Source organism: Amblyomma maculatum, chromosome 1 (genome assembly GCF_055883805.1).
Source record: "Amblyomma maculatum isolate TAMU_Amacu chromosome 1, ASM5588380v1, whole genome shotgun sequence".
NCBI classification, from domain to species: domain Eukaryota; kingdom Metazoa; phylum Arthropoda; class Arachnida; order Ixodida; family Ixodidae; genus Amblyomma; species Amblyomma maculatum.
The window spans coordinates 424842454-424867480 of record NC_139344.1 but is presented as its reverse complement, the minus strand read 5'-3'; the positions used below and the strand labels follow the sequence as shown (position 1 = coordinate 424867480).

Below are 25027 nucleotides of genomic sequence, written 5' to 3'. Positions count from 1 at the left end.
AATCCCGCGCACTTGGTGTGGCCCTAATAAATATAATGCCACAAGCTGCCGACGAGAAGAAGGAACCTTCTCAAATACCTTGTAATCGACGTTGGCTAAGGATATCGGGCGATACCCTTTACCAGTTTTCAACCGATATACGTCCATGATTTTCGAGATTACTATTGTGTGACCATGTATAGAATCTGGGAGGAAAAACGCCTATGCCATTGGCTGCACTGAGAAATTCAAATAAGGCAGGTGCTAAGATAGGCGTAAGCGGTTTATAGAAGTCACCGCTTACACCATCCAGGCCAGGAGATGTCTGGCCCAGTAGTGAATAAATAGCCGCCTTGGCCTTATCTAATGTAATAGACCTCTTAATGGGTGCCGCTGCTCATCTTGATGAGGAGAAAAATCTTTTATATGACTGAAATCAGACCCACTGATCGTGTTACTACTACCACTAAAGAGCCATGGATAATAGTTAACGAAGGCACCAAGGATACCAGATGCGTCAGTGTACGTATCGCGTCCGCAATAAATTTCAATCATTAAAAGCGCTGCGAGATGTTGCTCATGAACGGACCTCCGTGTTCAAGACATAATGAAGGTACCCTGATATTTTTCTGCACTAAATTTTGTAACTGCTCTTTAACATTGTGGACATTATGAATATACGACCCCGGAGAAATCCTTTCCAACTTATCCAGTTCGTTCACGGTGCGCTTCTATTCACGAATGAGAAGGCGCTTCAAGAATATGATCCGTGATGATGTTTCAGTTGCAAGACCCTCAACCTCCTGCTTAAAATGATCCCACTTTTGAAGGACTGAGTGATCTGCACGTGCCCATCTGTTTTTGAAGCACGTATACAATACACTGCAAAATTTTCATTTAAAAGAAGGCAAGCATTTAGCTTCCATAGCTCTCACTGCTATTGGAGAAGACGTCTAGTATGCTTTCCTATCTGCACAGACAACATGCGCTGGTTGCTAAAAATATCGCTCTCACTCCGTATGCATGCACAGTAGGCAATGTGCCAGTAGAAACGTAGATCCTGTCAACAAGGGCACTCGAAGTCGATTTGAGGTGCGTGAAATGCATACTATAGTTTTTTATTCGGCCAATGTAAACAAGGTTATGCTCATAAACGATGTCAGAGAGAACAGCAGCACTGGGGTCATAACGTCCCCTATATACTGATCGATCCTTATTGTTACGTACACAACTGTGATATCCCAGCAGTAAAATTTGCCGATTCATGCGCAGGAGATTTGCCAATGAAAAGAAAAATACTTTGCTATCTTGCTGCTTAACAGGCGCATACAGACAAACAATTTGCCACTGCTGACCCGAAATGGCAAGGTTACAACATGTGAGCTGCCCCTCACCATCAGTGCGATATATGGCAAGTCAGTCATATGTAGTGTGTTGCCCAGAAAGAGCATGCACCCTCCAGATAAGCCTTTTGAATGGATCGACGATGATATATTTCAATACAATTATCTCAAGAGCAGTTTTTGTCTTCTCGTCCGTAGCCAGTTTAGTTTCCTGAATTGTAGCTACATCCGCACTAAAGCTTTCAAACAATTGCTTTAACTGGTATTGTGGCCGTCGATTCCGTAAGTCTGTAACGGTAAGGGTACTGATCTCAAAAGCTGTGACTGCCGACATCTTTCCTGCTTATATCATTGAACGCCATCCATCGAAGCGGGGAGTGTCGCCTGCAAACTGCCGACCTTTTGGGCTGTAATTGCCCTCTTCTTAGAAGTCAACAATAATCTGTCTTCCGCTTTTGATACCTTGCTTTGATCTTCGCTGATACCAAGCTCCTCATCAGAGGGACGCTTCAAATGCGCGCTGCTGTCTATGGAGACATCTGAGGTTGCTGAAGCCTTTGCCCATGAGTTTTGAAGCACTACGTTACTCGCAGCTCGAAGGTAGGCCGGCAGCTCTTTGCAGACGCCAGTGGTTGACTCCAGACGCGGCGTACTATATTATAGCGACACATTAGCGATGAAGTAGTCTGAAAGCGCATCCGTTGGCTCCTTTGCAGCCCCCAGTGGCAGATCTCGAGATGCTGCGGCGGAAGAAAGCGACTTTTAGGGTGAAAGCCTTGAAGCGCTCATACTCGCGGGGACCGTCCGTGCGTACATCCAATTAGGCTGCAAGAGTGCCAGCTGTGACCCTTCCTCATGCCGGCGCACACACCCCCTCGCTCCTCGGTGACATGTGACGGCACCAAAGCGCATGCGCAGCTGTGCATAGCAACAGTAGCGTCACCTGCACTGGCAGGCGGAGCGAGTACGTGCTGCGACGTGGCTCCTTCGCTAGATGTGTCGTAGTCGAATGAGTGAGTCGCATGGCTCCCAAGCGGCCTAGTAATTCTGCACCGGATAAGCACAGGAAGGCGGATTCTCTAAACACCGAAAGGCGGAAGGTTAATGAAAGAATGTGTCAAACAGCTGCAGGCTTCTCCTGGGACTAAGGCGAGATATGCGTAACGAAAGCGTTTGCGACGGCGGAATGCTTCGCCTGGGACGAAAGCAAGGTCAAGTTGACAGTCATTGGCAGTCGATGTGGCGCGGCGAAGGCTTTTTCCTAGTGCACGTTGGGCTGCCAAAGTACCCCCATAGTTCTTTAACCAGCTCAAGATCTGATGCACCATGCTCAAGCTGTCGAGAGTCCGGAGGCTTGAGGTCGGGAGGTTCACTAGGTGGCGGCTTGATGACCTGTGAATTATTAATAGCCACTGATTCATGTGGAACCGCGTTGTTGAGGTCTCCAGAAGCGTCCACAGCATCCGAAATGTCCATTAACATGCTCTGACACTACATCGTATTTGAACCAGGAACCCTGGCGTAGCCTACCGGCATATTTCATGACACAGACATTAACTGTGTGACTAATATGATGGCACTGGGGCATTGAAGCGTACGGCATTGCCGCCGGACGTGTCCCTGTGCTGAACCTAAGACACAGTGGAGGCCTGCCCGGAATGATGACCAAATACCTGATTCCGAAACACGCTCAGGGGTGAGGTTTGCTTAAGTAGCACTATATGATTAATGATGAAGTAGCTCTATATTATTTCTAGGTAGTGGAATCTATATGCCAATTACACTTCTAGCTCTTACAGTTTTGTCTAATTTCAGCTCCATCTCTCCCAAATACATGTAGAGAAGCAAGCAGACCAGCATAAGTTTCATTTTTTATCATGCTTCTTTTTAGCTTTCCTGATTTCAAAATAAACTAATGTACGTTTATTCTCGGACATACGGACGTCCTTGTGAGATCCGCCGACCTCCGATGGATCTCTCATGAACGTCCGATAGATGTTCAAATGAAACTAATCACCCGTGGACATCCGTGTCGGATTTCTACATAGGGCATATGCATATGAAGCTTTCTGTTCACTATAGAAGCAGGCTTCGATGATCACAGCCAATAATATCCAGTAATAAACTATGAGCTCATTATAAGCCACCAAAGTGCTCTAATTTTACATACATGTCACTATGCGTATGTAAAAGAATCAAGGCATGATGCCCGCAGTCTAATAATCCGGGCTGGGACCATAGGCTTGTATAAAAGCCCATAAGATGCTCCGATTTGGACACACCAAACCATGTCAGATGCATACCGTTATGAAGGTGGTGACTGCAAAGTAGATTGAAATCATTTTATTCATGGCATATTAAAGGCTCTTTTCAGTCTTGAAGATAGTACAAGTACCAGCCCAAGCTCCGCGCAGTGGGGATGGTTACTGCGTGCAGGCAATGTTCTCACTGCTGAACTGAACTGTTGGTTCGAGATGGCATGTAAATTTCTATGGGAAAAAACATGAATAAAAGGTTAAGCCATTCTTCAAGAGACAGGGATGAAAATATTACTGTAAGATGGAACCCACTATTTCTCTAATTTTCATGCCACATATCAATGAAAGCTCATGGCATCATCCGGTACATAAGCGTTTGGAATGTACATATAGTACATAAAATAAAATCAAGCAAGCTAGTAAACTAGTATGGTGCAGGGTCAAGTACTGATTATAGATGTTTGTTCAAAGAAGGCAAAGAATAATGAAGAGGCAAATTTTTCTTATTGGTTGTGTGAGAAAATATAACAGATCACTCCTGTTTACCAATTTGCTATCACGATTGTAAAAATAGGCAAACAAGCATGTATGCCTAAACGGAGAGGCAATGCATGTGAAAAGCTATTTGCTAATAATAAACGTACTTAAAAAAGCAGGATAAAAATCCAGGCCTGCCTTAAATTATAGCCTATCACCACAGGGCTTATAAGGCAAGAGTGCAGATTCTGTTGTGTGTGTACCTCCTTTATATTATATGACACTGCAGTATGAAATAAATAAAACTCTTCTAAAGGCACAAAAAAAAAACAGCTAACATATAATTTCCAGTCAGGAGTATTTCTAAATCGCAGTTTTTAGTCTTTAGTGGGTATTAAGCAAAATGTTTCATTCAGAAATTGATACTCCCTTTCGGAAGCTGTCTGCAGCTCTGTGAAAGCAAGGGTGATCTGAGCCACTTAGGATCTCATACACTAAACCAGAAAATTGTGCTCCGAATGCCTCCCCATCTCCCCCTCTCCCAATTAGTGGGATCAAAAGTAGGGGCACACATATCTGTTATAGTGCAAACAGGTGAGAGGTGCCAGGGTTGGGCCGAGTTCCCCTGCCCTTGGCAGTGCTCCCAACGGCTTCGAGATGGAGTATAGGAATTATTGGAACATAAAAGAATACTTCACACTGCACACTGTTCATGTGTCCAGAGGGGACAGGCAGGTGTGCAAGGTGTGTATCATCCTCTATCGCACGTATTTTATCAATGGCTGTTAGAAAGATTAGTACGAAGCTACAGATACAAAGAAAGCCAGCAGTCACTAAAACGAAGGAAATAATAAGGGAGTATTTATACTTTCTATTTCGTAGTTTTGATCAATATGGAAGCGATAATATTTACCTTAGGCTGAAACTTGATTATTATACAGAAAAAAAAAGGGCCACATGCTGCAGTAGGATCTAAAGCTACAAACTCATAAAGTTTAGCATATGTAGCTGGAAGAGCAAGCATATATATTTTCCGCAATTCATAACTCAAAAGTAACAGAAGATTATTTCTTAAAGTGCAATATAAGTTTGGTTTGGTTTGGTTTATGGGGTTTAACATCCAATGCAACTCGGGGTGTGGGAGACGCTATGTTGGCAGTCTCTGGAAATTTCGACCTCCTGAAGTTTTGTAACATACACTGACATCGCACAACACACGGGCACCTCACTTTTTGCCTCCACAGAATAGCAAACTCCATATCAGAACTCGATCTGGCATTCTTAGGTACTGCAGTCAAGCGTCCTAACAACTGCACCGCCGCGGCAAGACGAAACAAAATATATTTGTTTCCAAACACACTGCAAACACATACAAGTTAGTGTAAAAAGTCTGCATTTTGCAACACAGACGCTGGAGATGTGACCACGTTGAGGGCCTAATAATAAGTGACAGATTCAGTTCATTTCTTGCCACACAGCTGCAAGTTATCTGTAACTGAGTGCCCTGGCAGTAGGTACAAGTACACTGCACTATAGCTGGACATTCCCCTGATTGCATACTGCAGAAAGTAAAACAAAGTGTTGATTATTAGGGGAAGGCAAACTTAACTACGCTGCGCCGCTAACACAGGTACTATGCTGTCGCTAGCACAGGTGTCACCTCCACAGCACATGGCCAATGAATGAAGTGTGACACAGCAACTTAGGCAACACACACATGCAGCATACTAGCAGATGTCATTATGCAGTAAAATATGGCCTTTGTAAGAATTACTCGTTATGAAAGGTTTATTGATGAATAGCAGATTGTGGGACTCGTTGGTGCATGATACATAGAGGATAAGCTGTCAGGCTAGTTGGTCTTCAATCAGTTTCAGCAGCATATAGCAGGACGAGGACAGAGCATAGAGAAACACACAGTACAAAAACCGTTGAACCAGACTTAAAAAAGGTATATAAAATGAGGGCATGTAAAGGGTGCAAATGAAATCAAGGATAAAATCAGATAAAATTCCTGTGCTTGAGAGGTAAACAGGCTGCGCTGGCGCATTCATCTTTGAGCTTCACGATCATGGCTGCTTCCGCTATTTTGAGTGTGAGCTTATTATGGCCTTTGCTCATAATGGCGTTTATTCAAAAACCTGGGAAAATTTTCTTTTGCTGTCTGATTTGTGACAGTCCACTGGCAAGTTTCTAGACAAAGAACCTTTAATACTATTGTTGCTCTCTATAAATTAGTTATTTATTGATAGATCGGCCGATTTCTCCAATGTATGCTTTACCAGTAGATAGTGGAGTGACGTATATGACGATTTCTGTGCATGCTATAACGGGATTCTTGTGTCATATAGTACAACCAGTGTTTCTCATTGTCGTATCTGCCAATAAAAGACTAATACAGTGCAGCAGTGATATAAAAAATATGCAGTGAACAGCTGCAAATGTGACAGAAATGAAAAATGTTTCCTTGTTTTTGAACAAACGACCATTCTGAAAAAGTGCCAAAACAAAAGCTCACACATGAAATAGTGGAAGCCACCACGATCTCAAACCTCAAAGATGAATGCGTGAGCACAACCTGTTTTCTTTTCACGCAAGGCGGTTCTTTTCATCTCTGCGTTTACCTGATTTTAACTTTGGTTTTATTTGTAGCCTTTACATGCCCTGAACCGGACTATTAAAAGAAAGAAATATATAATTTCTTTCTTTTAATAGTCTGGTTCAGCGCTTGTTTGCCCTGTATATTCCTCAGTGCCCTCTCATCGTCCTGCTATGCTCTGCCGAAAGTGACTATACAGAGAAACAGCAGCGCAATTGCGAAAACACAGAGATAATTAAAAAAAGCGCACACTACCAAGCACATATATGACGTACTGCAATGTAGAAAACCTTTGTATCACCTGTTCGCACGGGTAATCAACAATGACATTTTTACCTTTTTGAAAATAGAAAGATACCAAATATCTCAGCCAAAGCAGTGTCCACAGAAAGAAACAGCCAAACAAATGCAGCAAAAGTACAGTCACACATAGAGACCAGAAGTAGGCACGAGCCACACACACATAAACATAAAGCAAAGCAGAGGTTCCACACAATACTTACATGGCACTAAAATGGCCCAATATATTTTATTTCTGCGCATTACTAGTGAAGTGTCGTGGATACATTTGCTGCCTTTTTTTTTTATCAAAAAAAAGCAGCTAAAATTTCATGTGCAATTATGAGTGTTGGCGGACACAGCTTTGGCTTATTTGGTATTTTTTTTAATTCTTCTTCCTGCATCATCGAAGCCTTTGTCATTAGCTTATCTCTCTGATGATAAGCTTCGATTGCTTATCTCTTGAGCCGAGTGTCGTCCGTCGCTTCCGCTCGAAAGATACGCGACGCTAGACAGCGCGCGTCGCAGCGGTACGGGTCGTCAATGGCACGTCACTTCCTTGCTGCTGATCCGCATTGACTCTCCGCCGCTGGGGAAAGTTTGACCAACATTTCGCTTTGGAGGAGACTACTGCGAGGATGGCGCCCTTGGTGCTCGGCTACTGGGACATCCGCGGCTTGGCAGAACCCATCCGCTACCTCTTGGCCCACGTCGGCGTCCCCTTCGAAGACAAGAGGTGCGCTTGCTTGCTCGCTTCGCTCTTACATGCATTCCGTGCATCAGTTTCTTGTCAGCTGAGTCTTAGAGGCACCGCGAGCATATTAACCGCATTCTCCCACCTAATGTTCTGCCGCCCCCTGCTACGCTTAGCTTCCCTTTGATTACTCTTAGAGACCATCGGTTGTCCTCTCTTCGCTCTACATGTCCTGCCAATACACATGCCCTTTTCTTCTTGTTAATGTCAACTAGAACGTCAGTAACTTCAGTTATTTCTGTTACCAACTGTGCACGTTTCCTACCTCTTAACGTTACACTTACCATTTTTCGTTCCATAACCCTCTGCGTTATCCTCAACTTAAGTAGAACCCTTTTCGTTAACCTCCACGTTCCAGCCCCATAGGCTAATACCGGTAAAATGCAGCTGTTACAGTTTCCTCTTGAGTAATACGGGTAAACTGCTAGTATTAAATCTTTGAGTACCTTCCAAATGCGCTCCATCCCAATATTATTCTCCTAGTTATTTCCCTTTCGTGGTCCGGATCTGCAGTGACTACCTGTCCCAAGCAGACATATTCTCCTGTCACTTCCAGCAGTTCGTTACCTAAACTGCTGTTCTTTTGCCCAACTGTTCACAATTACCTTAGTCTTCTGCATATTAATGTTTAGGCCCACCATACTGCTTCCCCTGTCTAGATATATAATCAATACTTGCTATTGGTCCCCTGAGTTACATAATAAGGCAATTTCATCAGCAAATCGCGGATTATTGAAATGTTCTGCATCGACGCTGATGCTTAACTGCTCCTATTTTATGCCTTTGAATACACACTCTAAGCAAGCTGTAATTAGCACTTAGGAGATCGTATCTCCCCGCCGAACGCCTTTCTTAATTGAAGCCTCATCGCTTTCTTAATGCAGAGCTAGGTTTGCTGTGCAGTAACCATAGATATTTTCTAGTACATTTCCCTATAGCTCAAGTACAGCCTGATCTCGCAATGCGTGCTCGAGTGCGGAGGTTTTGAACAAGCCAAACGTTTCTCGCAGTCAATAAAAGCTATGCATTGAAGTTATATATATATATGTATTGAAGACACTACGCCATAATTTTTCTACATCTGCTTGCGTCGGATCGTCGCGCCGGAGCTCTATTGTTCAGCTTTCCAACAATAAAACTGCGGATGCCGACCTAGTCTCTAGCGCTTATCGTCCCGCAAGCGGAGGTATACCTGTCGACGATGTGTAGGCACGACACAGCTTCGTGTTGAGACGGCCTTGACTCCTAGCAGCATTATTGGAAACGCGAGGACTTGGTAAGATGTCAGAAATGTTGTCGTAAAACGCCCACCCACAATGTAGAACTGCTGATATCCAAGATTTCGCATGTCGGCGCGTTTTTATATTTCTGATGCGATTTCTTCATGCCTTTAATGTTAATGAAGATTACGAGGTGGAACATCTCGCGCTGTCCCTGTATGCCGTATTAGTTGTAGTCGGTGGCCGGCAGAGTGGAAGCAAACCTTAGTATTCAAGGAAAATCACGAAAATATATTTAAGTATGCCATGTACCTCAGCCTTATTTACAAGTACATGACAGAGTCGAGTGGAAGTTTTGATTCATGCAGAAACCCAGTCGGCCGGTCCATGCAAATAATGGGGAGTAGAACCTGGACCCTCAGTGTTTTCAAGTTATGCCAGCATGAAAAGGGAGCAAGCTATGGTTTGCATAGCTGCATCGTATATCTTTTAGAGTCGGCGCAAAAAGGAAAACCATGAAATGTTTGCATGGTGTGCAAAATACCAACAGGATAATGCACTGAGATAATTTCGAAAACTGTTGTGTTTGTGCTTTAGATATATTATACTGCTACTAATTTACGCAGGGATACCATTGTATTCTGTTGCCTTCATAACACTCTCGCCCTCCGTATTCCCGTTCCCGCTTACTCTTACCTAGTCCTGGGCTGCTCATCTGTCGTTATTTAGAGCAGTGCGAACAATGGCACGCACACTTTTAAGGCTTTCATTAACAGAAATAAATTTGAAAACTTTTAGTGTTTTCCAGTATGCATACACTTCTGGTAGTGAAATTGGTATACAACATTGTTTTCCCTAAAAGTTTCTTCTTTTTGTCAGCCAACTATTTGACACAAAACCAAGACGGACACATACAGCTTTGACTCAAGGAAAACAGGGCCAGACATCTTTCACTGCCCTTCTAGGGCTGTCATTTCGTGCATGTAATAACGAGCCACGCGTGCAGGCGCCGCTGCTACACGGAAAAAAAAAAAATTCAACATATCCTGTGTCGTCGTTCATTCCGTATGAAGATCCTGCCCGGCGTGTTCGAATGAAAGCGCCGAAGGACAGCGGTGAGGTGACACGGCGTAGCGATCATATTTCTGAGCATTGCGTGCACCTGAGACACCGATCCCGTACCTCCCTCCTCGCTGCGATAGGGATATCGGTTTACTGCCACATCGCGCCAAGTGTACGAGCCTGTTCGGACCAGTTTCTGTGATCAAGAAGCTAGTCTATTAAGGCTGCAGCGCAAAGACGGGCCACGTATCTCTCAGGTGACAATAGGACCCAGCGATTTCGGTCGGTCACCTTATTTGCGACCTATCAGCTGATATGCTTCTGCTCAGTGAGGCCCCTCTACACATTCCGCTATCGCAGAGATAACCGCACTGAAGGCCTGAACAGTTGCTGGTTGTCATTCGCTCCCTTCTTTCGAAGATGGCTGCGAAAACAAACTTATTGAGTGGAATTACAAGGGTTTTAGGTGCTCCCCATGTGCACTCACTAAACGTTCGCATCTCCTGCAACTAATTGCTTATTATGCAGCAGTGCAAGCTACCAATTAGTATCTGCGAGATCACTTGAGCTCACTGCACTTCAATGCGGTTACCTTTGCGCAAGGTAGTGAAGGTTGTTTAGTACTAGTATTCAAGGAGAGTGACTTCACTCATATGTCAAACATTTTTGCATATTTGTAAAGCAGGAGCCACAAATAAAATTTTGCTCATTCACTGTTCCGAAAGAAACAGATAGCCTTCATATTAGCATGACTATCAAGATGTCTTACCTCTCACGCAATTAGAAAAGCGAAATCGTGAAGCAGCGTACGGTAGTCATGCTAATATTTTAGCTGCCACAGACTGCCGTCTTGCATATTAGCCACTCTTAATGTTTATTGTCAGAGATGATGTTCTTGTACGAAGAGCACTAGATCACTTAGCCGGATAGCTACCATCTAGTTTTACTAAACAAATTTTCAATGACGTTGAAGTGTTGGGCCGTTGCCAGGGGACACTCCCCCTTGGCTGACAATGTTACTGTAAAAACTAATCCACACATGGGAAGTTAACCTAATCTAACAATTAGCCTGTGAATTATCCCATTGTTTGGTAAGTGCCAGCTGGTGGCTTGAAGTGTTGGACAAGAGATGACACGAATTTCTGAAACGAAAAGCAAGAACGCATTTTCTGAAGTAGGGCAATGCGAAAAAATACTGCGCCCTAATTCTGAGCCAAAAACGAAATCGACTGCATTAGGAGCTCAGAAAGCAGGGTGGAAACGGGACGTCCACTGGTTGCAATTCATACGGCGCTGCAATCAGAATATTGCAGGACATGAGAGTGCGTAGATGATGATGATGATGATGATGTTTTGGTGGCCGGCCCTTTTACAACGAGTGGACGGTATGACCTGGCCCGAATAAGTAAATATGACAACAAAGAAAAAAGGAGAACCACAAGAGGAAAAAAAAAACATACAATGAAAGTAAAAAAAGAACAACAATCATTTAGTGCTGTGTTACTGTTACGACTCTAGCGTCATGCTCGGCGCACAGCGGTCTCAGTGGTCCACCACTCACTCATTGCTTGGTAGCAGCCACAGCGTTGGTTTATTGCGTGGCAGACCTGCGTTTCTCGACGTCATCTAACGGCAAATGGCCGCTTTCTCGCTCCTCGCAGGCAACTCTGTAATTTCGCTTCTATCTTACACTACCCATCCATAGATATGAATCAGCATCAGGTGCCGCGTGCATAACTTACGCACCGAGGCACCTTGCGATCAGCGTCAGTGCCAGCCATCCATTGTGATCGCCGTGGGAGATCGCGTACTGCATTTCATGGAGCGGCGAGTTTCACACAAGGAAAAGGGTGTGCAGTTATGCAGTTTTCGCATTCGGCTTGCTCATGCGCTCTTGACAGGCGTAGCCCTGATTTCGCTGTCAGTTGACTATATGGTAGCAAGACTCCAGAGGCTGTTATAGTAAACAGCTTTGATCACACAGACCGTTGGAGTACCCAGGGAAACGACGAAACAGAGAATGTGCGAATTATTTTACCTGTGAACGGGACGGCAAACATATGACTTGGCAACAGGTTATTCAGGTACGCTCGTGACGTTGGCATTGACGTAACAGCCGGCACTCACCGACTGCGGGTGGTTTGGTATAAACGGAAGCATGATATACGTCGAGGCTGAGCTCAATCGAAAAAGCAATATGCATGCTTCCTGTTAAATGCGGCTTTCAGTCATGGGGGAATCAAATAGGGGACGTATGTATTTCATCTGTCTTGTCAAGAGCACTGCAGAATCTGCATTGAAGAAATACAAAAGCAATGATGCTGCTGTTGGTTGCCTCTGATTGCTTCGAGTTGCTTAATTCACTTTTTGTTTACCCATTTTAGTCTTTGGTACTTTCAAACTGCGCGCCAGTCCCTTCCTACGCCCTTCTTCGGCTCTGCGTCCGGTTGCGTGACGTCACATCCTCTACGTCACATCAATTCACTTGTTTTTCCATTTTAGGTTTTAGTTCTTTCAAATGGCGTGACAATCTCTTCTTATACTATTTTTCGGCTCTACTTCCAGTTGCGCGACGTCACATCCTTGACATCACATCATTTCACTTGTTTACCCATTTTAGTCTGGTACTTTCAAATGGCACGCCAATCCCTTCCTATGCTCTTTTTCGGCTCTACTTGCGGTTGCGTGACGAGACTTCTTTGACGTCAACGTAATTGACTGACTTAATTATCTATTTTAGTCCTTGGTACTTTCAAATTGCGCGCCAATCCCTTTCTATGCCCTTTTTTTGGCTCGACTTCAGGTTGCGTGTCGTCACATTCTTGACGTAACCTTAACTGACTGATTTATTTACTATTTAGTATTTGATACATCTTGAAGAAATCCTGATTGACTGACCTTATTAACTATTTTAGTACTTGATACATTCAAATGTGGCGCCAAGCCCTTGGCTAATGAGACCGTTTCCGCCTTTACTTTAACATTTTTTGTCTCTAAATAATTGCCTAGAAAACTCATTGGTCTAATTATTTTTCTGACACAACATTACCAACATTACGTGACCTTCTATCGATTGACACTACTCATTAACCTCTGCGACTTCTCGATTACTCACAACTGCTGCGGACAGGATTTTGCGGACACGTTGTGCGGAAGCGATGTGCGGACGCGGTCTGCGGACAGAATTCTGTGAACATAGTGAAGTAATGCTTTCGCATTAAAAACTGGCACGAAAAAGGGGACAAAAGTTAAATTCATTGCTAATGCCCCGCTAAACTGCACCGAAACTGCCAGGGACGGGAGTAGACGCTTACTTTACTTTGCCTCTGTGCGCAATCTATCTAAGTAGTCACCTAATGCCAGCATCTATCTGCGCGAAATAGGGTAAAGGTAGAAGGCTGCTATGATAGCCGAGTGGGCGGATACGTTCTTTTAGATTGCACGGAACGCAGCCTTACCTCGCAGTTCCACGTCCCACAGTATTGTGATCATTACGGTACATTATTTGGTCCAGCGCTTGGTCCAAAGAAAAGGAGCCATTGCGAACTGCACCTCGTAATCTTCAAGAGGAAATAGTGAAACTGTGTGACACGGCATTGAGCTTTCTACGATTTTAATGAGGCAGTTTAGGTTTGGTGCGGAAAAAGCGCTCTTTTTTCTCGTGCTTCCCTGGGCGATTCAGTTTTGGGTGGTGCTTCTAAAGCGTGGGGGCTTTCTATGCAGCCGAGGGAATGGTACTTGTGTGCGTGTATATATATATTAATATGTGTTATATGTATATATTGATTTATGGCAGGTGCTAACGGCTACGAAATGACATACAGCGCTTCTGGGTTTCTTACCTACGCCTTTTTCTTTAAAGCCTTGCCGGCACCATTGGCGTTAATGTCGAAATTACTGTTTAGGAAGAAGCTATTTTGCTTAAAATCACCATTAACGCCACAACACTGGCGTGAATTAAGGCAAAATGAAAGAGTGTAGTCTGGCACCGGAAGTGTTTGCTGCAAACCATCTGGCACAAATTTTTTCGAATCTGTAACCTCTTTGCAAATCACCATCAAGATGCCTTGCCATTAGCCACCACTACTGTTTGCAATTTGCCGCATGCGTTTAGTGTTCGTGTCTTTACCCAGGTACGGCTTCGGCGATGGTCCGGAACCCAGCCGTGACGAATGGCTGGCGGTGAAGTATGAGCTGGACCTGGACTTCCCCAACTTGCCATACCTAATCGATGGCGATGTGCGGATGACGCAGAGTCACGCCATCCTGCGCTACCTGGGCCGAAAGCATGGGCTGGTCCCAAAGGACGAAGAGACCCTGCGAAGGGTCGACCAACTGGAGCACCAGGTAAAGCACGCCTTCCAGATATGATCTAGAATACCACTATATAAAACCACCTCGGCGCTTAGAGTGGACTTTCAGTGTCTGTGTCACAGAAATATCTCCTTACAGCAAGAATGGTTTGCGTTCGTGCTAACGTTATGAATGGGCTATGCCTCCTGGAAGCACAGCTTTGTGATTGCGCCCGAATAACACCTATGTTTTCAGCCTGGAGTCCATGCTTTGTGTTAACGCCCGCCTATGGGGCGTACTTAGGAGGAGAATAGTTCTCATCTCTGTGCAAGAAGAGAGGTTTGATCTATCTCAAAAAAAAAAAGCAGTTTCATATCTGTACAGTGGATGCTGTAGGCATATTGTAGGAATATACACTCGTAAAATCACTGTTTTCAGAACCGCCCATTCTTCACTATAGCTATCTATGAAGCAGATGAATATAAGTATATTGTAGTTACCCGAACTCCTACAAAATAGGAAGGTAAATTAAAGATGGAGTCAGTGTTAATCGTGTAATAGTGCAACAAAACTTTTCGCATTTTAATTGTGCTTGTTTTCATCGTTACCTCGCCGTCTTCGCAGTCTGCCGATGTTATCCGGGCGTCCGTGCGCTTGTGTTACGACCCCGCATACACGGAGGAGAAGCGGTGCCAGTTCCTGGTTGACATTGCTGACAAGCTTATGCAATTAGAAGCGTACCTGAAAAAGTACGGGCCATTTGGAGCTGGAAAGAGCGTCACTTACGTGGACTTCCATCTCTATGAGACTCTACAGGTATTTGCCCGCTTACAACGCTGTCATAGCGGTTACCTGTGAGTGTAACATGCACAGGTTTCCTGCCGAAATGATACTTGGAAATGGAAGCAATTTTGTGCCATGAAGAATTAGGCTTCAGGTTAACTACTGCAAGCAAGGTTAAAAAGGGAAATTTTTATTGTCCTAACTAGAACCTTGAAAATACAACCTCCCTTTGGTACAAACAAAAAGGCAAGGGACGGTGGCAGAATGTAGACGATAAGACAGCACGCTAGGCGTAGAGCGCGCCCTTATGTGGGACTTAGCTCCTGGGAAGGGGTTCAGCAAAGGGAATGCTGTCTAGCGACCTATTATTCTTCTTTGACCGTTCTGTCAGGTCGGTTGCCGTCTCTTCCTAGTCCTTTTCAACTGTTGTTGTTGTGGCTGCATAGGAAGAAGGAAAAGAAAATGCACGGGCCAGCTACTGGCTCTGTAGCTGAGCCACCTCCGCTGCCTCGCGCAGACAGAAGAGAAGATAGAGAAGAAAGAAAAGGAAGAGGGAGAGAAAGACGCGCGCCGAAAGAACAGCCGTCGTCCACCACCGAAGAGGTGGTGGGTGCAATGACGGCCTGAGTTGCTATGTTGTAGTCATTTGCTAAAACGCGCCAACTAGCCCAACCTCCTCCTTTGATCATACTCATTTCCAGTACTTTGGACTCTGTCCTTCCTGATTTCCTTCTTCGCGAGCCGGAAGCAGCCTATACACGAATTTGATAGCCATCATTACGTGCCATGCCAGAATTTTAACCTTCGCGCTACTTCCGTTGGAGATTGGAGGCTTGTGTGCCCCATGTGCTCCTTATGTTCTCTAGAGTGCTGTCCCGTCGGCTGCCTTTTCTCTACGTAGTCGTTTTCCACGCTAGTTGCAATGTCATTGCTAGCCCAACTGCTTTCTTTGTTTTTTGCCAAACTTGAGTCCTAATGTTAGATTTAAGGCGTCACTTTGGGTGGCACGAGTCACAATTTCCTTGTTGTCCTCGCTGCATCAATTCGTCGCAAGGCACCGGCCTTCGATTCAATTCGGTAGCTCGGCGGTTGGCACTGTTTGAACAGAAGTTGCAAAAAACTGCGTTATTAAGCGAGCCCTTAGGCACTCCTGTGCCGAACAGAGCGGACGGTATATGGCCCTCTTTTTACATTTATTTGGAAATTGCATTACCCCACCCAAAATGTTATGAGACGAACGGTTGCACCAGAGTTTTGATAAAAAGTTCGAAGAAACTGCCGCCCCATGGAGATCCATCAGTACAGTATATATACTGGGTGTCTCAGTTAAGTTGAGACCAAAGGCTGAAAAATAAAATAAGGTAGCAATGGGAAACTGTTTGCATATCGTTGCCAGCCATCTTGTGCACCACAAGCATTTTGTGCAACTAATTAGTTCAGGTCATTTGCTTAATTTTATAAATATGTCGCTTGTAGATACAGGCTCTACAACAAAAACAGCTGCCTGGCTCTGTGTGACGCGTACATACTGTGGCGTCTTTTTCTTGCAGGTGATTAAGACGCTTGGCCCAACTACCTTCCGCGAGGGCTATCCTGTCCTCGTCGAGTACTGCAAGCGCGTAGCTTCACTTCCGGGACTCAAGGAATACCTCGCCTCAGACCGGTTCAAGGCCTGGCCCTTCTGGAGCCCCTTCGCTAAGGCATTGGCGGCCCAGAACAAGCCGCCTGCGGATGACTGCTGATGGATCTGAGTCAACAAAACCATAGCGTTTGCTACCAGCCAAATGAAAAGCGCGTTCATTTAAATAAACTAGTTTTAAAGCATTATAGAAAACTTATTATGAATAGCTTTCGTGTGCCCCATATTTAATTAATATATGAAAACTCATCATGCGAATACCGAGCTATGGAAAGACTGCAATGTTGCGCCTCGTGTGCGACTCAGTGTTTTAGGTTAAAACCTCATAATGGTTCCTGCTTCTGAACAGTTGTTCCGAAGCATCTGTTGCCGATTATGACAAGGTACAGGCACCGCCGCAATCGAGTCAGGATGGCAACCATAGGTTGCCATCCTGACTCGAAGTGTCTGGCATAGGGTAGGAGCACAATAAAGCTGTGGGAGCCACACTGTAGTTGGGCCAGATTGTTCTCAGTTGTCGCAGAGCTGTAAACAGGTTTTGAAACGCAGTATGCTAAGGCGAAAGCCTTTAATGCCTAATCGTTGTCAGCAGGAGCTATCGGCATAGGGTGTCACACTTCGGAGGGAGATGGAAATAAATAAACCTTGCCTCTACCGGGAATCGAACCTCCATCCGTTAGATGCCAGCTGAGCGCTTTACCAACTGCGCCACGCCCCGGATAGTGAAACGTTCATAATACCTCTTGTCTACCATGCGGATGATAGCGGGATTCCGCGAGTGACAGACACAGCGCCTTTATTCATTCAATTCATTAACATTGCAGTGAGTGCATTGTGCTGGACAAAGAAGGCGATGTTTAGGTCCGACGTTTAAGCCAGTCCTTGGGGATCTCTAGCTGCTTGTCGCCGCGAAGTCCCTTGTACAGCCATCGCACCATATGACTCCCAAGGTTGTATTCATGAACCGCCGAGACAGATAACCATGCCCAGTGAGCAGCAAAACTCAGTGGTGCTCTGGAATAGGGGCGCCAACCCTGTGAGACGGAGCCACGCCATCGACGCAGAGAAGATGAAGGAAGTCTGACGGCAATATCTCAAAACTAGAGCAATAAAGTTTGTCCTATCCTATCCTATCCTATCCTATCCTATCCTATCCTATCCTATCCTATCCTATCCTATCCTATCCTATCCTATCCTATCCTATCCTATCCTATCCTATCCTATCCTATCCTATCCTATCCTATCCTATCCTATCCTATCCTAGAAAGCATCGCGGTGCGCTCTGAGGTGCCTCATCTCGTACAGATTAACCGCTTGTGTTGGCAGGCAGCCATTGCTGCGCTGGGCAACAACCGCACGGGTAGATCGTTTCTCTGTGAGGGCAAAGCCTTTCCAACGGGAGGGCATCTAAGGCTCCTGCGCAGCTGCAAATTTCCGTCTTCACTATTAATCTTGTAAAGGGTTACGCAACTGAAAGGTACCTTTAGGACGTCTTTTCAATGCTTTCTGCAATTACAGCAAGATGTATCAGCTTATTTCGTCACCCACCAAACTGTCTACCGAAATGCGGTGAGCTAACAGCCTCCTATACTCCTCGTCGAATTCGCCATGTTTTTTTACGCGGCCGCCTCAAGTGGTTCGAGAAGGTGGCTCGAGCACTGATATAAATGAGATATAAAACTGCAAATTAAAAATCTACTCACCAACACAAGAATAATATGTTTTACGTTTTTGTTTTCTCAAAGTAGTAAGCTACTTTATTAAAACACTTCAATTTCTTTCTAATTTTGCAACTCTTGTTGCGTTCCTTTTTAATGTTGCATCGGCCTTGATGCGACTTTGCAGGCCTTGCTGGGTGCTTGCGAAGGAGGCAACGAAGCAGTTTCTTATCGCTGCCTTCACGCGCTGTCTGGTATGATGGTCCCTGGAATGGTACGAAGTTAGCTCGTCTGTGTAAAATAGTGCCGGTTGCGACGTTGCGAAGTTTTCGACTTGCATACAAGTTGCTTCTCAGTCATTGCTATAGACTAACACCGTGTTTACAAGCAAAGGGGGCGCTCGCGGCGCCACAGCCGACTGGGGGTGAAAAATAGGGTTAGCGTCCATAGGAATACATGGAACCCTTCTATAACAGAGTGTCTGCAGCCGGCACTTACTCAGCACCTTCGTGTCTTGTAACCTTAGGTGGTCCTGCCTGCATTCAAGGTCGTGGTTAGCGTATTTAACATACGGGCTACTCTATCAAATGTCTGCTGATCCGGAGCCCTTGAAAGTGGATTTGACTGCCCACTGCATTCCTTCGTGGCTGGTTAATATCAAAAACTACTATCATGAAATTGTATTTGTCGCTGTTGTTGTGCCGCTGTGGCACGCTTTTCGTTTCTTTCAAAGAGCTTGGCGCTTATAAAATTGAGCCCGCGGCATGCAGGAGCTGACGCACTGTGGAACAGCGAGGAATCTATATCGTCGGTGCCACACTGCTTTGTTTTACGCAGAATTTTCACACGTGAGCTTCCGTATGCATGAGTAGTCTACCTTACATGTGCGCATTTGTAACTTACACATGTTGGTCAGTGCTGGATTTTTTGTAGATTTTGCTGGTATGCGTTTCACTGTGCTTGTGGACTTGATATAATAAAGAACGAATATTTTTAGTTTTTCTTGTTCGAAACTCTATTGCGAATTGTACGTTGCGTGAGCGCTTATGCTGTACAAGTATGCCGAGCCTGTCCCTTTAGAAGAGGTGCTGGTTTGTTCTCTTCCTGTGCAGTCTTCTAATTGCTTGGTTTGATTGCTAACTGCTCTCAAATATAAGAAATCGGGCCCAATAAAATGGCAAAGGTTGGCGAGCGCTGAAAGGCGCCCATACAAAGGGCGACCTCGAAAATACAGCATGGTGCATCCAGAAAAGGGACAGTCTATTATTCACGTCAAGTTTATACGTAGCCCTGATGTCATACAAAGTCACGAAGATTAGTTAGCCCCCATTTTTAACGGGGCGCTAGTGTGCCTATGAGCCGCCATATTTTGAACGAATGGCCGTCTATGGAGCCTTCGCAACCAGTGCGCAATATACCTTGCGAGATGGGTGCGACATCGGTGCCCATTTAATTTTGAGGGCTGCTTTCTGTAAGGGGCTTGTTTTCCGTTCAGACATGTCTGAACAACTGCGTGTGGCTGCATCGGTTGTTCAATGAATTCTGAAGCTGCAGTTTGATTATCCTCCAAACGCGTGTTTCATTCCGCAGAGCCTTCCTTCGGCCCCCTCCCATTGCTGCGTGTTTTGCTCACTGCGTCGTATTAACTGACCAATCACAGCTGAATAGAGTTTAGAAGTATCCCAAGGAGGTTGGTATTGTCAGCGGGATGTTTTTATAGATATTTTGAATGCTGAAGTTGCTATAAATTTTTAGCTTCAGACTGACTCTTCAGCGACAAACGAAGCGCGAGAATAACAATGGAACCACGCACAGCAAGACGAGATTTTAGTTGTAGGGAGCTGTACCGCAGATAACTTTCCTTTCACCGACGCATTCACTTATAAATGTTAACTATCTTCCTTCTGAATTTCTTACGTAAGCTATGTCGTTATGTATTCTTAGGCAAGCGTTACAGTTATCCCGTTTGCGTTTCTTTGAAACTAATGATACTTCGCTTGTTCGCAAGTGTCTGGCATTGTTATAATGCCACCGCGTCTCGTTCGCACGCGGTGCGCTCTTCATTTCGTTATCTCGAGGATTACATGAAGACCACCATGACATAAGAGTGAAATGTGGTCACCTTCCTAGAGTTCAAGACTTGCATTATTGTGACGCATCTACATATGTAACCTTGAGTTAAAAACCTGGCTTTCGGTGTAACTCAGCTTCACTCATCTGTGCCTCTAAGTGAAATCACTCAATACATGTGATTCATATCCATGTGCTTGCAGAAGTCACTTGAAAAAAAAGGCGTTTGCAGAAATAAGCCACAGAATGTGTTTACATGACGCGCCATGAAAGATGGAGGCCAACGACTACGGATCTATAGCGATGCTATAATGAGGTGGTTTAGGAGGCCGTAAAATTTCAGTTAAGGTGAAAGTGGACAGTAAAATAATCATGTGAAGTTAATTTTGATGACCAGTTACGTTACCTATTTTGCCGCCTTCTCCGAGTATCGTGCTTCCTCCATCGTCGTTGGCTTTGTATTTCGTCAAAGAAAAAAAAAATAAAATTTCCCGATAAATGTGCGTCACTGTGACGTCCCGTGTTTTTATGACGTCACTTAACTTGAAGTGATGCGACGTCATTTTTTTGGCAACACAGCTCACAGGAAGCGTCACGAAACTAAAGAAACAGACAAAATTTGCTGAAACATGTAGTAAATCGCGTTATAAATATTATCAGCTGCGTTACAGCAAGTAATCGCTGAAGCATATTGTTACGGGTATGATACAACAAATGAGAGTGGATATGAAATCGAACCTGCTAGAAGTAAACGGTCCACGGATCCGCCTGTTGTGAATGATAACTTTCAAAATCTTTGCGTTCTGGTCGTGTGCTAAGAGCTAAAACTTAGGGGAACGCGAGGGGTGGCGGCGATGACCGCCACCCCTCAGTATTTTCACTAACATCCGCAGCCTTATTCCTAAGCGAGATGAACTAAATAGCCTAGGTAATGACTGCAACGCAGACATACCTGTACTCATCGAAACCTGGTTAAGCGAGAAAATATCAAACGCTGCATTTTTTTTTTTTTGCGATTTGAAATATCTGTTTTGCTGTAACGATCGCACTAGCAGAGCCGATGGAGGAGTATTACGGCCATCAACCAGCGTTTCTAATGTTTTAACATTACTGTTGCTACAGAAATGGAATCCGTTTGGTGTTGCGTTGTTTTAGTTTTAAAAAAGATTATTGTAGATGTTTGCTACCGATCACCATCTAGTTAAAGCTCATTTACTGACAGCCTATACGACTGGCTTAATAGAGTACTACCTCGCCAATATCGCCCCTCAAGTGGTAATCATATGGGTGGCTCTCATTTCCCCAACATAAGTTGGTCTACAACATGCCCCGTTTCTGATCCATCTTCTATTTATTCTTATAACTTAATCTCGTTTTGCTCATTTTTGAACCTACACAAAAAGCTCCTTTGCCAACACGTACCCCCGCAACTACATCATCACTTTCAGATCTCGTACTAACATCATCAAAAGAAATTGCGTCGCCATTGACACACTTATGTTGAAATGATTGTGACGCGTTTCGTTTTGCTCTTGCTTTGCCGAAGTCCAACTCATGACTATGAAAACAATTAAAAGTTATCAAAGACTACTGCAGAGCAGATTTTGACGCGAACTTTGAATTTTTTTAGGTACTTTCTCTTAAGCATACCAAAGACAATCACTGGAGAATAACTGGCACAGGTTCAAGAGCAAAGTTTCAGATCTTATTAATGTTTATTTTTCTAGTCGGTTAGTTTATTGAAACAGTAACGCGCTCTGGTACAACCGCTTTCTAAACCGCCAAAGAAAAAGAAACGCATTTTTTCGCAAAGCTAAACACTCTTTGGAACCTGCATAATGGCACGCGTATAAATCAGCTGCTCAAACATATTTTAAATCAGGGATGCTTCGAAGTGTTCTGAAAACTAATCCCAAGTGCTTCTCTAGCATTGTGAAAGGAAACAAGAATCATGCCGTATCATTTTTAATGCCGAATAACCTATTTGCCAGTACGTTTAACAACGTATTCATACAAGCGTTTTCATATCCGCCAATTTCCAGTCCACCCCTACATGTTCAGCCTACTGATTACAGCAGTATGGATTTAATCATATTCCATTCGACAGGCATAAAAAACAGTCATCAATGAACAAAAGCCAAAGTATGCCTATGGAATTGATGGAATTCATGGAATTGATATACCATTCTTGAAAAACACTCGTGAACACTCCTCTATCATACTCGAATGCATTTTTACACATACCTATTTCGATAAAACACTACCAAGCAATTGGAACACAGGCAAAATCGTATTTATTCATAAGCTCGGCGATATCCACATTTCGTATAACTATAGCGCCATATCACTCACCTCTGTGATATCTCGTATGTAACAATTTTTTCACAGTTTCACAACACGGATTACGTAAATCTTTCTCTTGCGATACCCAGCTACTTTCCTTTACATATACAGCTTGCAAATGACCGAGATTTAGTGTTTGTAACGGACTGCATTTTCTTAGACTCTGCGAAATATTTAAACGAAGTTAACCATATCTTAGTTGCATAAGCTCAGCATGCTTAACATTGACTAAAGATACCTAATTGGATTTGTGATTTCCTTAATTCACGTGTTAACTTCCTAGATTTTACGGTTATGATTCGCCGCTAATCCCAGCAAACTACGGAGTTCCTCAAGGGTCAGTGGTTGGCCAAATACTATTTCTAATTTATATTAATATCTGTCAAATCATGTCTCTTCTAAAATTTGTTTATTTGCAGGTGACTGCGTCATTTTTCGTAAATAAACTAACGACTCAGACACCGCATCTGTTCAAGCTGACCTAAATTACATATTTCATTAGTGTAACATATGAAGCATGCAACAAAACATAAATAAATGCTAAGGCTATGAGAATTTCTCGTTCTAACGTGAGTGCCCTAACAATTATCCCAACAACAGTGCTTTAGAACCCGTCACATCATATCGTTACCTTGATGTCTTCGTAACAAGAAATCCGTGCTAAAAAACAACAACAAAAAACACATTCAAAACCTAAAGGCCAACGCAAACAGTACGTTATGATATCTAAGAAGATAGTTTTCGAGCGCACCATCATCCTTAAAGCTGTTTTTATACAAAACCTATGTCCGTTCGCAGTTTCAATGTGCGTGTACATTTTGGGATCCATACTACACCACACTAATCGATAAACTCGAAGCTGTGTAATATCGTTCAATTCGTTCATTTTTAAACTTATCAATATTATCAACGCAAAGAAAGATATCTCGAATATGTTTATTTCTTAAAATTGACTTTAATAACACTTGTCATAGCGCTGTATGAATCCAGCCAGCTCTGTTTATTTCCTCACCGCGATCACCCACAGAAAGTCAGCATCCCACACTGCCAAAAATAAGCGCGACTACACTCATTTTTTTATTCAAACAGGCAACGACTGGAACAACCTATCTGCAATCTGCACATCCATAAAAGATACACAACATTTTGAAAAACGCGATAACTAACGTATTACTCTAGTGTCTACCCCTAGTCTTATTTTCCTTCATGCGTTGCCTGACTGTTTTGTTGTTTATTTCGTTCTTTGCAGCATATTGCACTGCTAGCGTTTATTAGTTGTGTAATCTCCGTTTTTTTTTACTTTGTTCTTTGCAGCATAAATGTTGTTGTGCTTACTGTTCTTATTACTTACTCTTATTGTTTGGCTTGGCTTGGCTTGGCTTGTGGGGTTTAACGTCCCAAAGCAACTCAGGCTATGAGAGACGCCGTAGTGGAGGACTCCGGAAATTTCGACCACCTGGAGTTCTTTAACGTGCACTGACATCGCACAGCACACGGGCGCCTTGCTTTTCGCCTCCATCGAAAAGCTGCCGCCGAGGCCGGGATTCGATCCCGCGCCCTTGGGAACAGTAGTCGAGCGCCGTAACCACTGCGCCACCCCGGCGGGGTTCTCTTATTGTTGTAAAGGTTTGCCCCTCCCTTCTGAAATATATAAATATATATACCCTGAGGGTAAAATAAAGAAATAAATAAAGCTTCGCTCAATCTCCACGCAGGCGCCTCTGGGACTCTCGTTACCGGGTTCCTTCTACATCTGTAGAACAAGAAATACCCATTGCATTCGGCAGTGCTCAATTTAATGTCGGTGAAGATGCCTCTAGATAAACACGCCAACGGATGTTAGAAAAAAAGAAATAGTGTGGGACAGCACTTGCACAAAACGTCTGTTCTATTCCAGAACCAGCTGGCACACAGCGCGCGACGCTCGGAGCAGCAGTCAGCGATGATGATGATGATGGATCTATACAGATGAAAGAGGTGAAAGTTCACGCGTTGCGCTCACACAAATCCCCCCGACAAAAGAGCGGCCACCCTGGTCGCTGATTACAGGGATGAGGGACGACGGGCATAAGGGTTCATGCGCGAGACGTGGACGATCTCTTCGGAGTGACGACGTCGATCTGCGACGGTGTGCGAGGGAATAACGCGATAGTTCACCGGAGACGTTTGTTGGAGTACTGTATAAGGGCCAATGTAACGATGGAGAAACTTCTCACACAGGCCAGAAATGCGGATTGGTGTCCACAGGAGAACTTCATCACCGGGGTAAA

The 25027-nt window shown here is 44.2% G+C and overlaps 1 protein-coding gene across 1 annotated transcript; it reads left to right on the top strand.

The window, feature by feature from the left end:
- The first annotated feature begins 7514 nt into the window (after positions 1-7514).
- Positions 7515-19342, top strand: LOC146209274 (glutathione S-transferase B-like). The gene is made up of 4 exons (XM_084598793.1): positions 7515-7671; positions 14105-14318; positions 14889-15080; positions 16598-19342. Exons 1-4 carry the CDS (start codon positions 7574-7576, stop codon positions 16787-16789), a joined length of 696 nt encoding a protein of 231 aa, XP_084454919.1. The 5' UTR covers positions 7515-7573; the 3' UTR covers positions 16790-19342.
- Positions 19343-25027: the final 5685 nt, after the last annotated feature.